Genomic DNA, 17,057 nt, shown 5'->3' on the forward strand with positions numbered 1-17,057 from the left:
GCGACCCAACACTGATTTGGGTTCGACGGCCATAAGCTCAGCGCTGCCCAACCTGCAACGTATTGCGAACCATCAGCCGTGCCTTCAACGGTAATTTTCTGTTAGATTCTCACCCACATTGCTCACTTCGAATTCACCGATTCTTTGCCTGTTAAACAGGGCCCTGCGTCCAACCGATGAAACGACGGCATCAGTAGACTTTGGCATCCCCGCCGTCGAGCGTGCGACATCTCCCTGTCCGCTTCGGCACAGCCTGAAGCCCCGAAACATTGGGCCTAGTCGTTTGCCGTTGCAAGCACTGAGGTGCTTCCTGTAGGGATTTGCTATCCATGCTCAGGTCCGCTCCGCGACAATTACTTACGAAGCGGCAGTAATCTACATTTTGAGTCTTTCCCGTGGCTCCCGTCGCTAGAAACTCCATCTCCAGCCAGCGCCCAGTCCGCGGCAAACGGTGTCGTGGCCCGAACGGCCAAGAACAGGGTACGGTACCTCGACACGCGGCACCGCTGTCCCCTTGCAACCTGCTGGAAGATACAATACGGGATGTCCATCATACACGGTGCATCCCACAATCATCGGGAGCCGTGTTTTCAGGCCTGTTTTGCGTTGCAAAACCGGAAAGTGAGTGGAGCATTCTCTTTTTCTTGCCAGTGGTGGGAAGGGAGGCGGTCTGCGGTCAGGCGGGAAGGCGTTTCTGTCCTTTGCCGTCTTTCCCATTTTGGCCATTCGGTCGAAAGCGCCGAGCTCCGACTGTGTGCAGTGCAAGTGCCCAATGCAAGCCTGGAGTTTGACTTCCCAGACTCCCCTACTTGCCTTGCTGCATCCACCCCTCCTCGCACACAACACCCAGCGCTGCACCATGTATATGCAGCTAGTGTAGCACCTGCACATTACGCCTGTTTCCGTTTCCCTCCCGCTTCCTCATCCATGTCCCGCTCCCCTGTCATTTCTCAGCCGGCGTCATTTGATTTTACCCACCATGGCCGATCGAAACTGCTCACGCTAGTTTTCTGGGACGCTTGGTACGGCCCCTGATTCGCTGCAGCAGAGCAGGCTGCGTCGTTCCACTCCCAGGGGTCTGCTGGCTTTCATGCAGACCCCTAGCCTCTTTTCGAACTTCAGCCCCGCTGCGCGTGCCCACCCGCATCCTTCCCACGCTAACTTCTCGGGTCCCAGGCCGTCAGCAACAAGGGAACTCCCGCTCCTTGTGAAAAGGCTCGTTGCAGTTCACCCCCTGGCGCGACCTACATCATTACCCGCCCGTCCTGGCCCCCAGCCGACCCGCACATTCTCCGTCTATTTATTCGTCCATTCCACCCACCTCTGCGTGGCATTCATCTCACTTGCGACCCAATCTCACCCGCCGGCTCTGGTCGCCTTGGAGCTTGCTTGCTTGCTCGGTGCTGGTATTGCCACCACTGCATGCGGGTCTTTGTTCCAGCCGACTGCATATTGAATCAAATTGCAACAAGGGCGGCTGGCACCTATCGCCAGGAATTCGACTTTTTGCAGCGGGGGCTGTCTGCACGTCCTGGGTTTGCGGAATCTGTGTGAGCGTGTGACACGGCCACAAACTACACGGGCACGCCTTTGGAGTAGCACTTACTGTCCTCCCCTTTCCGGTTTCTTCACCCATCATCCGGCATCTACCAGAGCAAGTTGCAGCATGGCAGAAGATTATCGGAGAGGGAGAGTGGAACCTCCACGAGACAACCCCGACGACATGCGCCACCCACCTCCTCCCGACGGTGAAGATCGAAGGCGACTCGCGCCGGTAGGTCCAGATGGCGCAGCGTTGCCGCCAATGCCATACCCGCCTCCCGGCCCCACGTATCAGCCGGATTCACGGTACCAGGAGAGGCCCTATCCGTCAGACCCCAGATATCAGTCAGACCCACGGAGTTGGCCTCCGGAGCCCGCCCCGAGCGGCTATCCCCCTCCTCCAGACGCCCGCTATCCCGCGCCGTTTCCCCCACAGGATCCGCGTCAGTACGACGACCGGCGTCAGTTTGACGACAGGCGACCGTACGATGACAGGAGGCAGTACGAGGATCGGAGGCAGTACGATGACCAGAGACTGTACGACGATCAGAGGCAGTACGGTGACCGGAGGGGATATTCTGATCCGTACTACGATCCCCAACAAGCGCCCCCTGGACGGGGTGGCGGATATGGCCCCGACTACTACAGGTACCCGCCAGCACCTTATCCCTACGGGATGGGCCCTCCACCGCCTCCGCCACCCCAGCAACAGTCAGCTCCTCGGCAGAGGACGTCGATTGCCTGCCGCTACTGCAGGAAGAGGAAGGTAGTACATCAGTCCCAGTCGAGGCTCCAGGTTGAAAATTCAAACCCTTGGCTAATGCGACCCCGGGAATAGATCCGGTGCAGTGGTTACACACACACCACCAACGGCAAATGCACCAACTGCGATAAGCTCCGCATCGACTGTATATTCCAGCCGGTGTCTTCGAACTCCTCGGCCGCCTTTGTTCCCGTGTCGGCGGTGCCGGGTGGAGTCCCGCCGGGAACACCGCTCTACGGTGCGTACGGGCAGCCTTTGCCCCCATCCGCGGCGTCAGCTCCGCAGCCGCGCAACTACCCGTACCCTCCGTCTGAGTACACGCCTCCTATGCATTCGCCGACGGGATCCTCATTTACGGCTTATGACGACAAGGACCCTGGGCGCCGCCGGACCCGTCCGCCAGAGGAGGAGCACAGCTCCCGGCCGCCTCCCCCAAATTATCCACTTGACGACGACCCTCGCAGGCGATCCCCCGTCTCCATTCATAGCAACGGCACCCCGCCCGCGGCTTTCCGTCAGTTTCAGCAAAGCCCTTATGGCCGGGACCGGCCTCCAACTCCCAACCAGAACAGCCCTGGTCGCTCCATGCCGCCACAACCACAATTTCGAGCTCCGCAAACTGTCCCGCAGGCGGGACCATCGCAAGTGCAGCAGACACCATCGCAGGTTTCGCCTCACCCAACGGCGCAGCCGCAGCCGCAGCCTCCTTCGACTTCGAATGGCTACTCAAATCCAATGAGCCTGGGCAACCTGATCGACCCGGGTCCGGGCTCTCGCCCTTCAGTGAACGACATTGACCGGAACATGCTGGGGAGGTTAAACCGGCGATCATAAATGGAGCAACGTTACGGCATCGATCGTCGAGAGGGAATTCAAAACCATTGTGCTACGTCTGGTTGTCTGTGTCTTCAGCATACAGTGTGCTGGGCGGCACGGCTTGAAGACTTGGGTGGTTCCGTTGAACCATCCTGCACCCCTCGGTGCTCTCTGCTTTTGCGGTTTTACTTTCAATGCAAGTTGAGATCCATGTTTCTCGGTTTGGTCTGTATTGGTTCATTGCAAGCGGTACGGGCTTCATCTGTTATGGCAATGCATCGCGAAAAGAAGGGGTTTGCCTCACGGCACATTTGTCAGCGTTGGCTCCTCGCCCGTTGTCCTTTTATGCTTTCTCCTTTCAACCCGTCATTTCTCAAGGTTTTCCTCACGCATTTTACACGATCTCTGTTCTCCTCAAATCGATGTAAGCAGTACACAACCAAGTCATTAATACAGCAGCGCCATGGCAGGCAGGGCTCGGGATGAAGCAATCAAGAACCTAGTGCTACCGGTAGCATGTTTGGAGCCTGTTTAACCCCTATCCCGAGGCAGCACCACTGCACCAGTGCCAATGCGTCCCAGAGCTGAATTCCAGTTGCCGTGACCTGGCAAAGAGCTCACGGCCGCCGAGGTCCGCCAGGCAGCAAGGAAGAAGATATCGGGACCGAGGCGAAAGACGGAAATCAACGGGGTCCATGAAAAGGGGCAAGGTCGAGGTATCCCAAGAGCGCCATGATCCTCGGGCCTGCCGGGCTTTTCCCCCGAGAAGCTAGCAGGTATGGCGGTGGCAGAAAGCTGCGGTATCCCGGCAACGTCAGGCATCGTAATGGCCGGTTGCGGCTAGGATCACTTGGGGATCAATACGGCCGGGCTCCGGAACGGCTGGGCTTGCTTCTAATCAACGGCCTTTGGCAGCCACGTTGGTTAGCAATCGAGCAGCCATGGCACGATGTCAAGGATCCGTTCACTTACAACGTTCCTATACGATGGGGCTGCGACAGAGACTATCGTGCTCAGTTGCTGGGTGTGTCGTGTCTTGGAGCACTCATCCTTGACTTCGTCTCAACTGTCCATAACTCCTCACATGGCAAGTTCCACTTCCCAGTTCTCCACCAGCAGTGGCTGGGCACCTGAGAGCGCCCTTCTCCTATCATGGGATAATTTGGGGGTTGTCACACTGCCCGAGTTATCAAAACCCAGCCAGCTTCTTGTGATCATAACAAGATGGTTCATCCTTGCAAATGACAGTTTCGCGACTCTGGACTGCCGTCAGTATCCTCGCTTCAGCTCACTCAGCATTGGCTTGCTTGAGGCGAACTACGCTGCCGCGGTCACTCCGATCTCTGCACGGCAGTTACCACTCGCCTGTCGATGGCTGATGAATCCCATTCGCGTCCAGGGGCTCCGAGCTGAGCGGTGAATCGTCTGGCAGGCGGCGGTCTATGCCTCGCGTTTGATTCCGCTCTCCGGTGAGCCATCCCTTCCAGCGAATTCGAGTACCAAACAAACAGGCAGAGAGGCAAGTCTACTAGCTGCGCCGCGCAGATGAGCGTCGCCGGGGAACGGAGCCTCATAGAGTCGACGCCGGCTGACATGTCACCTAACCGGATTCACAGCATCTCCTCCTCATCAGCCAACTGCGACAACGAGACAGGTCCGGGCGCCAGTTGGCTATCGAAGGTAAGCAATCATGTTACACGGGGTGGGTGGGTTGCCGGTTTCAGACAGGCCTGCAGCACCCAAGAAGGATCAGAGGTCTCAATGGTGGGAGCCAAATACAGAGTACCTTAGCCACCACAAGACAGCCACTAGCGAGTGCCCAAAGGAGCGAACAGCATGAAACCAACGTGCCGCTGCGTCGGCGGCATCGCGACGTGTGAAGAGAAAAAGGCAAATTCGCCAAAAAAAAAAAAAAAATTACAATGCGATCCTTCGGGCATCAGCACACAAGCAGCCCTCCCTTCCAACGAAGCCAACACACACCACGCAAGCCACCCCCAACGAACCGACGCTAATACGAATCTCACGTTAACATTTCATGCGTCATGACTCGCGAAATCAGACATTGTCCTCACCGAACATTCTTGACAAACCAGGGTGGTGGGACTTCCCGCTTTCCGTCCGGGGATTCGTCAAGGCAACTCTGGACATTGGACCACCGTTCTGGGCCCCAGTAAAACGGCCCGAGCCCCTTCGACAAAGAAGGGAATGGCACTGACCCTCCTGCCGTTATGGATCGTCCAGTACAAGCGGAGGCGGTAACAGGACGGTACCGGTACACGTACGTCAGATACCCGACGATACACGAGTCAAAAATCAGTTCGCGTTCATTACACTGTACTCAGCATCACCTCGCGTCTTGGAGAAAGCCAGGCAATGGTAACGTGGGTGGCATAGCTGCGTCGAGCTTTTTCAATATCTGCAATGTGTGTGTAGGGTAGATTCCATACAAGAACTTCCGCTGTGGTCTGAGAATGGCATGCTGTACGGTCGCAAGGTTGAAGGATGGAACCCCTTTCCCTCTGGACAAGATGTATTGTACACCACTGCACGGAGGAACCGATTTCGAACCGTTGCGAACGCACAGAACCCACGACTGAGACTTCTTGGTTCGCGACTCGGAGTTGCTCCATCATCGTTCCCGGATACATCAAAAACCACATCCTCGCACGACGGTGGTAACGGACTGGCTTGTCGAAATGCAATCTACCAGCCTCTCGGTTTGTTGCGCTGGAAAAGGAGCAGCTGATTAACCTCGCAGTCTCGGGAGACGCAGCTGTGTGCTGCGTTCTGGAGTGCGAGCCTCGGTTCTTCCGGCGCTCCAGTCCAAAGTCGCCTGCCTGCATCCTCAGACGGCATGGTTAAGGTGCGGGAGGATGCGACTTCCAACCGACAAAGGGATTGGGATCCTGAGGGGCTTGTCCGGGTATGGTGAAGGGCGGCGTATCATCCCGTCCTGGTTCACGCACCCAGCTCTTCAGTCCGGCGCATGGCACAGTTGCACTATTTGGTCCATCCTAACCTCTGGGCGAGCCGCAATTTTCAAGATGAAGATCGCGCGTTAGTCGTCCAAAGCGTCCAAGAGCAGCCACTTCCCGACGAAACCCGCCCTCCAGACGGACTCAAACATGGCCCCCCAATCTCCGCCTCAGCGACGGGTATTCACTAATCCCCCAAAGCGCACCCCAAACTAATACTACGCAGTCCAGAAGTGGTGTTGAGCCCCTTCCCTCAGACGCGGCTTGTTTGAACGACATCTTACGGTCTATTCTGGCACCCCTCAACCCTGCCACCACTTTCCAAGCCCACGACATCCGGCAAAGATCTCGCTGAGAGCGCGTGGCTCTCTACGATATGGCCGAAGAGGGCGCATCAACAACATGGCACCTGCCGTCGTTCAGTCCTCGCCTGAGACTTGGCCCCTCTCGCCCGAATCCCAAGACTGAGATGACACACGGAGCAGTACGGTACAACCCGTCAGCGGCACAGTCGCACAGAGTTGAATACCCGATAAGGGCGGTGCCAATCACTGTTCAATCATGGGAGACTTTGTCCAAAAGCGGTTGACACTTCGGGTTACGCCATCAGCTGGCAAACCCTCTGTCAGCTTACTTACTCCACCCCAAGCTTTCTGAGGACAGGTTATTATCCGCCGACTTCACCTGGAGTAGTGGTAGAGGGACCCGCCCACGAGACTTGATACTCCAAGGGAACAAAATTCGTCGTTGTTCATGAGGCGAGAAACGGAGCATGGGCCCGGAGGCGCTTGACTGGATGTAAATTTTTACGAGAAGTTGACAAAGATTCTTATATGTTGTGGAGATCGAATACAAGGTTGACCGCATACGACTTGAAGGACAAGTGGCAACCGTTAGGCGGTCTTTGAAAGACGGTACGTTTTGGCTCTGGTCCCTATGGACAAAGCTGCCAACGGTACTTATCGGGACACCTAACATTTTGTTTTTCCTAGGCAGTTAGAGACCGCCTGACCCAAGATGAACGAAAACACCAATCTCCCACGTCATGCACTATGTTGAGTACGACATACGAGGCACAATGGGCGAGTCTTGGTCCATTTCCTGGCCGGTCTTCTGCAGCATGGTCAAGCAAGAACGGGCTGCATGCAGCTTTCATGATTCGTGAATGATGGTACAAGTGATTGAGAGCGGGATCATTACTCACTTTGCAAATGGCGCCAATTCAACCTCTCTGTCGTCACAATTTGCGGTCTTGATAGGAGCTGACGCAAACAGTAGGAGGAGGACTCTGTCTCTCCGAGACGCCGGTTGCACACATGACGACAACTGAAAGAGCACGTCCTTCTCCTCCCTCAGCAGAGTATATTCAAACACGCCCCTTCTATCCTCGTTACGCTAGAGGCTCATCGCGTTCACCTTGGTGGAGACTCAAACAAGGGTAGCAACAAGGGGCCTGGCGTTGCGAGGGCAACAAACTACGGGTGGAGTCTTGAACATGTCTACCTCCAATGGTTTTCAATCGTCCAGATCGGGGCCATGCAGACATCTCGATGTTACTGTGTAGTTTGGTGTTGACACTCTTTTCTTTGACCAAAGGCATGACGTCCTCCCTGACTCGAACCCTACAATCAAGGGCACAGCCAAGGTAGGCAGCAGTTTATTTGCTATTATCCTCAGGCTGCAATCAAGGCTCCGCACAATTCAATTTTTGTCAACTTAGCCTAACGTACATTATCAGCGAGCGGATCACTCAAGCAAATTTTGGTAGAGGTGCATGCAATAAGACGTTAGAAAATTGTTAGTGCGATCTAACAGTTTCTTATTGTCTCATGATGTATGCTCCACCCAAAATTGCTAGAGTGATCCGCTCGCTGATAGTATACGTTAACCTAACTTAACTAACTCCTTAATGTCCTATTAAAGCTCTACTAAAAACTGCTAGAGTGATCTGCTTGCTAATATGATCCACTCACAGATAATACGGTATATGATAAAGTGAGTAACGTTAGAATAGATAATCGAGCGGAATAATTTTCACTATTCTATATATACTAACGTACATTATAAGCGAACGGCGCATATAGGCGAGTGGCGCACTGATAAGGGCTAGTATGGAAATCTGGGTACAACACTAACAACTTATTCCCAGATTAATTTCGCTGTTAGTGTTGTGCCCGAATTTCCATACTGGCCCTTATCAGTGCGCCACTCGCCTATATGCGCCGCTCGCTTATAATGTACGTTATCCTCAATTATAATATATTTGTCATGGCGGGACAGGCAAATAATCCAATGACAATTGTATTCGGGCTAAACTACAGTCTAGGCTCTATTCCGTCAGGTACGGGCAGGCTTGAATGTCAAGACGTAGCTCAAGGAGCTATGAAAAGAACTCGCGGCAGCGAGATGCAAAATGTCACGGCGGGACAGGCGGACAATCCAATGACAAATGTATTCGGGCTAAACTACAGTCTAAGCTCTATTCCGTCAGGTACGGGCAGGCTTGATTGTCAAGACGTAGCTCGAGGAGCTACGAACAGATCTCGCGGCAGCGAGGTGCAGAATATTTAACCCACAGGGGCCCGTGCTTTCCACATGCCCCGTGGGTCCTAGCAGGCACGGCGCAATCGCCGTGACACAAGATCATCAAACCACAGGAGGCCCGTGCTTCCCACACGCCGGGCCCCACCCGTGGGTCCTGGCAGGCGCGGCGCAGTCGCCGTAACAATATTATTATTATTATCGCTGCACCGCTATGCCCTAGGCCTCGCCGGACCTTCTACTACTAATTACAAAGGAAGACCATGCCTGCAAGGCTGGACTGAAAACCTCTGTCTCCCCTATACCAGTCTGAAGTCTTGAATCTACTCGCTACAGCGAAAAGAAAGGCGCAGATAGCTAACTAGGCCATTGAACTAGCCTAGTTCTAGCCGTGCAGCTAGCCTATACTCTAGGAGCTTCCCAGAACATAGTAGCTATCTAATTACCTTCCTTGCAAGCATACTCTCTTTATTCCCCACCCGTCGAGAGTCCTATATAGGCCTCTCTGTAAGCATATCTCTGTAGCCGGCTAGTGTAAGGTGACACACACAAGCTCACCAAGGAAGATGCACCGAATCCTCAACAAGCAGCAGGCAAGACGACTGTATTGTGCGTGCACCCCTAACCAACTGACTGATCCTTGAGAGAGGGAAGTTCCAAGTTCCAATCTGAGTCTCCTGCTCTCCAGATATCCTCTCTCTGCTGCGAGTCATGTCGCTGCGCCATGAAATCCACAGTGTCTCGCCCGCCGATTGCCCAAGTGTAGGGCTCATGGTGGGGGCCCTGACAGCTAGGTCTTTAGCTTCGGTAGTTAGTGGCACCACACAGCTGAGTGTTCCACTATTTCCCTGCCACGGCCGCATTTGCAGTAGAGAGTAGGTATTCGAGGGACCCTGGCCCGGAAAAGGAAGTCTTTGAGGCCTAAAGCCCCAGTTCGGGCCTTTAGTAAGGAGCTCTCGGTCTTTGTAAGGCCCTCATGTCTTTCTAGTCCCCTTTTTTTTTAAGTTTTGGCCGGTGGTCGGCCGGTTGTACGGTAGGTAGGGCCTGGTTCCGGACCCTATACCGTTGTAGTCAATTGGTGGCTGTTGGGCAGCCAACAGTTACATGCTCAAGTAAGCTTAGATCAACCAAATGGTATTGAACAGATTGAGGTATGAAACGAAGCTTGAATTGGAGTCACGATTCCAGAGTGGCCACAAAAATGAAGGATCAAGATAGTGGGTTAGGGTGCCTCAGAATGTCGCTTTCTTGCTGGAACCGAAATTGTTCTCTCTAATCCTCCCAGGGGAATTACCCCCTTATATAGAGACAGTGTGCCATGATATGTCGTTTATGTCAGGACCTGCGTCATTGTGATGGATCTGTGTTGACTGAGAGTCTCGCATTGAACATCAGTGCTCAGTCCGTGAATCTTGGTGCCAAGGAACCCACTCAGTTCAACAGTGGTCTCCTGGGCCCATGTAGCCTTCTAGGCCTTGTTGAGAGCCTCTGTAAAGTCCTTGCCTTAGGCTCTCTAGGCTGCAGTAGCCTCTGTAGCTTCTTCTATTGCTAGAGGTTGCGTTGGCTCTCTAGCTCTTTGTAGTCCTTGGAAGCGGTTACGGATCTTGTTGCAGGCCTCTTCGACTAGCAGGCTAGGAGGCTGGTGTCTTAGAAGAGGCCCAGTTGCAGGCCCAGTTGCAGGCCCAGTTGCAAGCCTTATTGTCGGCTGGGAAGGCTGAGTCGAGAGGGTAGGCTTCTGGAGCCTGTCTTCGAAGTCGGCTAGCCTCTTGTTGAGATAAAGATTTAGTAGAGGAACTCACGTTTTGGCCTGAAGGTGTCAGGTTGGGGTAGCCTTGTAGGCCCCAGCCACTATCCTTAGGCTCTTGTTCTGGACCTTCTAGAGGTCCTTTGCAATGCCTTGTGGTTGACCTCTAATGGGAGTAGGCCGGTGGAATCTTGAAGCTCCATAGGCTAGGGCACTGCGAATGCACTTAGTATAGACCTCCCTAGCCTTGGTCAGGACTGAGTCTCAGGTCTTAGCAGCTATTCTAGATAGTGCAAAGTCCTGTGTTTTCAGCTTTCGTTCGACAGCTTCCCGGTGGGCCTTTCAATCTAGCCTCCAATCTAGCCAGACTCTAAGGAACTGGCTAGAATGTGTAGGCTGTATGGCGTTGGAGCCTTAGCCCTGTGAGTAGGCCAGGTTGACTGGGTTTAGCCATTGCCTTCAGCCTTTGTTGAAGTGGATCAGCTCGCTCTTTTCCCCGGCAAAGACCATTCCTCTAGACTCAGCCCACAGTAGGCAGGTCTTCCTGGCCTCTTCTAGGTTTTGGCAGTTGGCCTGAGGCTCTCGGCCAAAGTTAGGAGGTTAGTAGTATCTGCAAAGCCCACTATAGCTATGCCTAGATGCTTCTCCTTTAAAAGCCCTATATAGAGAAGCAATATAAAGATGAAGAGGATCGGAAATAGTATGGAGCCCTGTGGGACCCTAGCCTTAACTAGTATGAGCTCTGTATCTTAGTGTTAAGGTGACACACACAAGCTCACCAAGGAAGATGCACCGAATCCTCAACAGGCAGCAGGCAAGACGACTGTATTGTGCGTGCACCCCTAACCAACTGACTGATCCTTGAGAGAGGGAAGTTCCAAGTTCCAATCTGAGTCCCCTGCTCTCCAGATATCCTCTCTCTGCTGCGAGTCATGTCGCTGCGCCATGAAATCCACAGTGTCTCGCCCGCCAATTGCCCAAGTGTAGGGCTCATGGTGGGGCCACTGACACTCAGCTGTCGAAGTAGAGCGTAGCCGTTCTATTTTTCAAGCTAAGCCTTAGTCCACCGCACTAGCTACCTAGAGAAGCCGCAGACCCAGAGTATATCTAGTAGCCTTATATGGTTGACTGTATTGAAGGCCCCAGATGTACCTAGCTATAGTAGGGAGGTTGTTGCTCCCTGTCTCCAAGCCTCCTAGATCTGAGTAACCACTAGCTGTACAGCTAGTTCAGTGGATCGGCTAGCCCTTTTACCCATCTATTCGTCAGGCAGTAGGCCGTTCCACTCCGCAGCCTCTACCACTCTCCTAGCCATTATAGCCTCTAGTACCATCTCTAAGGTAAGTAGGAGAGCTATAGGCCTATAACCTTTAGCAGTTCTATACATAGCCGCGGATTTTCCTAGCTTCTTTGGAATGTCACGGCGGGACAGGCGGACAATCCAATGACAATTGTATTCGGGCTAAACTACAGTCTAAGCTCTATTCCGTCAGGTACGGGCAGGCTTGATTGTCAAGACGTAGCTTGAGGAGCTACGAACAGATCTCGCGGCAGCGAGGTGCAGGGTCTTCAACCCACAGGGGCCCGTGCTTCCTACACGCCGGGCCCCACCCATGGGTCCTGGCAGGCGCAGCGCAATCGCCGTGACACTTTTAAGCGACTGTTATCCTCTAACTAGCTTACTATAGCTTGGAATATAGGGGAAGTCAGATCACTACTTATACGTCCACGAAGTCTATATTAGTAGACCCTCTTTACAATGAAGTCGGATAGATAGCTGGAACTAGAAGATAATGAAAGAGTGTCGGGTAGAGGCAGAGACGGCCCACCTACTCCTCTGAATACATTTGGAAAACCTCAAACCATAGGGCCTCAAGGCCTGTATACATAGAAAAGAGAGCCTGAAGGAGGTCTTCAAACAGTTGATTAGAGAGTTATAGAGAGTAGCTGAAGTGGCCACCTCGCAAGGTAGTACCTGAATCAATTACTATGGTACTGTAGATTGACTCTCAGCTATTAACCAGGGGGTATTGCCGGGGGACCTTGTGCTAACTGCAGCAGCGATGAAACAGAAAGCATGTCGTGCAACCATACTACTACAGTATCGATTGCCTGGACTGTAGGGGGAAAAGTACAACAAGTACTAGTACTGCTGGCTTGCAGTAACAATTTTACCACCCATGCTCTGGAGGACAATGCATGCATGTCATGCATGCAGCTTGAAGAGCCAAGCGGCCGCTGAGGGCCTGAGTCAATGCCCGACGTGGATTTATTTACACATCGGACATCGATGCAAGGAATATTCAGTCATGATACACGAAGCATTATATCGTCAGTCCTCGGGGATACTAATGCGTGTGCCGACCTATAAATCGAGGGTAAACAACCCCTGAAAAAAGAGCGTGGTGTCAGCCCTAACCCTGCTCAACTCGAGCACTGCATCACTTCAGCTGACCTGTTCTCCACCCGAAGATTGTGACGACGTCAACGGCAGGACTGACAACACCAAGAACCCAATTACAGCAAAATATCGGTGAACTGAATCCAGGACAACGTCAAATTAAGACGACACAGAGACAGAAAGCTGCGGTTAGGGGGCAACCGACTGAATGGCAACCACGTCCGCGTTCGTTTGAATATTACAACGGGCGGACTGTTTGATACCATCGGCACAAGATCCTCCCCGCCGGGACCCAGGAGAGAACACCAACGACGAACAAGACGACTGCACCACCCTTTGGCACCCAGCACTTGCTGGTTTTAAGTGATTGAGCAAATCCGTCTCACGCCCAACTACCTGAAGTCAGCCGCCAGTCATGCGCGTCAAACCACCCCAAATTTATCGAGTAGCAGCAAAAGGCCGAGCCCCACGCACAAGAGCTGCCTCCACCACACCTGCTAGGAAGCCAACTCCAAGACCATCACCATCATCATCACCGCGACCACCAAACCCATCCGCAGCACCCAGCGTCGCCGACATCGCCGCGCTAAAAGCCGAAACCGCCCAAAAATGGCGCCGCATCATCCTCACCGTCGCCTTCGCCTCCGTCACCATCACAGGCACCATCTACGGTGCCGGCCTCAAGACCCAGCAGGAGTGGAAGGCGGTAAGCAACACCAATCTCACACCTTCCAAACAGTCCCACATTATGATGATGATATCTTTGGTACTCACACTGAAGTTATACAGGAGAAGCAGAAGGTGCAAGAGGCCGGCGCAGACGAGAAGATTGCCATTTTAAGCCAGCATAAGGCCGATCTGGAGCGGCAAAGGGGAGAAATTGAGGGAAAGTTGGCTGAGTTGAGGGCTCGGATTAAGGCGAATGTTGAGCCTGGTGGTGGTAGCGGGACGACATGATGATCTTGTCTACGCCGTCGACGGCCAGTTGAATATGATGGGGATGGACGAAATGAGGTAAGGGAGAGGGTTGGCTCCTCATCTCACCGTGCCCTTCGACTAGTACTCGAGCTCAAGCTGTCACCGAAGGATGCCTCTGCGAGTTGTTCCGGTCAGACGAAGGGATGGGACCATAGGAGATACACAGTGCTTATATGTGAGGTCCACATACACCCGGCACAGGAACCATGATCAGGAGCATCTTCAACATGGACTTGGAAGATACCAAAGTCACTAATTCACGAATATTCATCATCCATATAGTTTTCTAGCACAATTCGTCCGGTCTACCATGGCTGACTTTCATAACCCCTTCTCCATGTCCCTTGCGCCGATGCCAGATGATGATTCCAAACCCGCGCCCCAACCTGCACTGCAATCCGTGTGTAGATTTGCCCAAGACCCATGCACAGCGACCTTACTCCATAATGCCCTCCGCCGAAGGCAAGGGAATGGCCCTGTACAGAAGGATGAGGGCCGAGTGCGACTCGCCACCACCAGCAAGCGCATCAATCTTGTCAGAGGTCACCTCGGTAACCTTGTCGTCGTTGAACCACCACCACTTGCCATCCTCCTCTCCGACCTTGCCGGTTACGGGGTCCTTTGGGGCCGTCTTCTTGACGTAGGCCGTGTAATGCCCACTATCAGCGCTGGCCCCCTGATGGGTGACCACAGCGCGGAGCTCGTAAATACCCGACTGGTTGGCGCCCTCGTCTTTCTTGATCTCCGGGTCGATCAGGGCATGCAGCTCCTTCTTAGCCTGTAAGAGCGCAGCGTCCTTCTCCGCCTCCCATTCGGCGTCCGTCTTGTAAGTCTCGGTCATCTCGACATCGCCATCGCCCGACCCCGCTGGCTTCTTGTCGTCCTTCGCACTCTTCTTCTTGTCCTCCTGTGCCTCGCCGTCCAGCATGGGGTTCCTCTTGCGGCGCTTTCGAGCGCGCTCAACGTCCTCTTCATCCTTGCGCACCTCGCGCACCTTGTCTCGGACAGGAATGAGAGCCTTCTTCAACTCGTCGGTGCAGAACTCGACGGCGTCCAGCTCGTGGGGGAACGTGACCTTGCGCATGATTTTGGCCTTCTTCTGCACGTCGCGCTTCCAGAAGAAACGCACAAAGTGGACAGTGAGATACTTGGGTAGCCGGGAAATCTTGGAAATCTTGGTGTACGTGGCGTCCCGGCCCAAAACCTCGGATTTCTTCTCGATTTTCTCCGACAGTCCGCTGAGAAGACCATCCCTCAAGTGGGCCGTCTGGTTGTCGATGTGGCAATTGAGCTTGAGAAACGGCTCCTTGGACGATGTCGGTTGCTCGCCGCCCTCGCGGGCCGCATGGTCATCGCATTCCAACGTGGTCGAGAACTCGCCAGCCATGTACGTGTCGATAAAAGAGCTAGCCTTAACAGTTTCACCTTCGGTGGGATTCCGCCACTGCAGTTTCTGTCTGAGCTGTTGGATGATTTGGGACCAGGCTTCTTCGGCATCCTGCTGGGCGAAGCCTGGGCCTTTCTTTGAGCGCTCGGCAAACTGAGGGAAGGTCGTCCGGAGAGCATTCAGGAAAGTGAAGGGAGTCATGCCTTCCTGTGTCTCCGACATGTCCTTGAAGAGATCCTTCAGTTGGTTCGTGATGTCCAGCTGGGGGACTTCGGACACGGATGTGTGCGTGTGCTTCGCGAGAGCATCTTGAAGTTCAGGGATGGAGCGGAGCGCCTGGAGTGTCGAGTTGAGGTAGCAAGTGTTGCCGAGATTGACCAGACCGGCCGGGGTGGCGCCGATTTGCTGGGCGGCTTCAGCCTCGGTCATGTCTTCGAGGAACTTGATCTTCTCGGTCGGCCGCACGATCGCGCCTCCGCCGTCTCCCGGTGTACCCATCATCATTATCACCTGGCCGGGCTTCAACCCCAGTTTGCTCATGTCGGCGTCATCTTTGAGCTGTCCACCCTTGACGAGGATCTTTTGGCGTTCGGGCTCGACGCCGGTGAGGCTGAAGAGTTGGTACTTCAGGACATCGCCGGTCGAAGAAGTGTCAACCTCGACATCGTACTTCTTCCCTTGGTGCTTAATCACCACTGGATGGCAATATGTTAGTCATGCAGCGACAAGTAAATGGATCCCAGGACTCACCACTGATGGTGGCCATCTTGAGTTTATGAGATTTGAACACAACGGAAAGTAAGAAGAGAGCAAAAGGGATGAAAAAAAAAGAGACCTTGAACCGCGCAACACTCTTGTCTTGCAAAGTCGAGCTTGTCCAAGTCAGATTTGCACGCGTTTCTCGCAGGTGGCGGATGTTGAAGAGGAAAGAAAGAAAGGCGCGGGGCTGCAACAGTCGAGACAAGAAAAGCCAAGCCATTTGATCTTGCAGCTTTCGAGCAAGGGCGTTCAAGCTACTGTACATCCGTAACGGAGTATGCGTCTCAAATTCAGGTCAACTCCACTTTTTTAAAGGCTAATTAGATTTTAAAAGATATTTAACTATAGCTTTATCTACTTTAACAGCTATTCTATGCTATCTTAAGCCATCACAGGCCATCTAGGACTATCCGAAGTTTAGGGGTGTGCTAGCCGAGAACAAGTGGAGTTGACCTGACGTTTAAGAGGCAGAGAGGCAGGGCTCCCACTAGGGCGTACATCATGTGTGCTTACGTAAATCAACAAAGATGCATCTAACGCAGCATTGCCCCGCGCGAAAGTCAGCGCCAAAGTCAGCACCATATTCAGCGCCTAACGCAGCATTGCCCCGCGCGTTCCATCGCATGCGAAATAGACTCTTAGAAAGTCGTCCAGCCGCCGAGAAGACCGTTGAGTCGTAAAGGCACAGCCTCGAGGCTTTGCATACGAGTTAACTGACTCGAACAAATCGTCACGTGACGCGAAGAAGCCCTCGGGAAGGAGGCAATCGTCTGGGAAGGCGGCCATTATAGTGCTTTGGTGTTGACTTTTGGCGCTGAATTTGGTGCTGACTTTGGCGCTGACTTTCGCGCGGGGCAATGCTGCGTTAGATGCATCTTTGTTGATCATATAAGCGTCTACGTAAGCGCACATGGATGTGCGGCTCCCACTAGATCCGTAGACTGACGGGTCCGTGTCGCTTAGATAAGCACAACAATTATCTAAGCACCCAAAAATGCATCTAACGCGGCCACCACCCCACGCGCGCAACACCCATGCGAAGCGCGGACACGACCGCAGACACTATCGCCATGGCCGCCTTCCCAGACGACTGCCTCCCTGCCGAGTCCTACTTCGAGTCGCGTGAGGCCTTATTCGAGTCAATCAAC

General features: G+C 53.6%; 5 protein-coding genes across 5 annotated transcripts; 2 read left to right on the forward strand and 3 right to left on the reverse strand.

The window, feature by feature from the left end:
- Positions 1 to 1,666: 1,666 nt before the first annotated feature.
- On the forward strand, positions 1,667 to 3,139 carry N657DRAFT_633024 (uncharacterized protein; the record flags this gene model as incomplete). Its single annotated transcript, XM_062791186.1, has 2 exons — positions 1,667 to 2,308; positions 2,381 to 3,139. 2 exons carry the CDS (start codon positions 1,667 to 1,669, stop codon positions 3,137 to 3,139), a joined length of 1,401 nt encoding a protein of 466 aa, XP_062648894.1.
- Positions 3,140 to 9,182: 6,043 nt separating this feature from the next.
- N657DRAFT_643947 (uncharacterized protein) lies at positions 9,183 to 9,429 on the reverse strand. The gene has a single exon (XM_062792655.1). The coding sequence runs from the start codon at positions 9,411 to 9,413 to the stop codon at positions 9,195 to 9,197; it is 219 nt and encodes a 72-aa protein (XP_062648895.1). The 5' UTR covers positions 9,414 to 9,429; the 3' UTR covers positions 9,183 to 9,194.
- Positions 9,430 to 11,147: 1,718 nt separating this feature from the next.
- On the reverse strand, positions 11,148 to 11,385 carry N657DRAFT_643951 (uncharacterized protein). The gene has a single exon (XM_062792656.1). The coding sequence runs from the start codon at positions 11,376 to 11,378 to the stop codon at positions 11,160 to 11,162; it is 219 nt and encodes a 72-aa protein (XP_062648896.1). The 5' UTR covers positions 11,379 to 11,385; the 3' UTR covers positions 11,148 to 11,159.
- Positions 11,386 to 13,021: 1,636 nt separating this feature from the next.
- N657DRAFT_355166 (uncharacterized protein) lies at positions 13,022 to 13,971 on the forward strand. The gene is made up of 2 exons (XM_062786945.1): positions 13,022 to 13,491; positions 13,575 to 13,971. Exons 1-2 carry the CDS (start codon positions 13,201 to 13,203, stop codon positions 13,740 to 13,742), a joined length of 459 nt encoding a protein of 152 aa, XP_062648897.1. The 5' UTR covers positions 13,022 to 13,200; the 3' UTR covers positions 13,743 to 13,971.
- Positions 13,972 to 14,199: 228 nt separating this feature from the next.
- Positions 14,200 to 15,916, reverse strand: N657DRAFT_679905 (cysteine proteinase; the record flags this gene model as incomplete). The annotated part of the gene is made up of 2 exons (XM_062796225.1): positions 14,200 to 15,845; positions 15,901 to 15,916. 2 exons carry the CDS (start codon positions 15,914 to 15,916, stop codon positions 14,200 to 14,202), a joined length of 1,662 nt encoding a protein of 553 aa, XP_062648898.1.
- Positions 15,917 to 17,057: the final 1,141 nt, after the last annotated feature.

The sequence above is a fragment of the Parathielavia appendiculata genome (assembly GCF_033297405.1).
Source record: "Parathielavia appendiculata strain CBS 731.68 unplaced genomic scaffold N657scaffold_4, whole genome shotgun sequence".
In the NCBI taxonomy this organism is placed as follows: Eukaryota; Fungi; Ascomycota; class Sordariomycetes; order Sordariales; family Chaetomiaceae; genus Parathielavia; species Parathielavia appendiculata.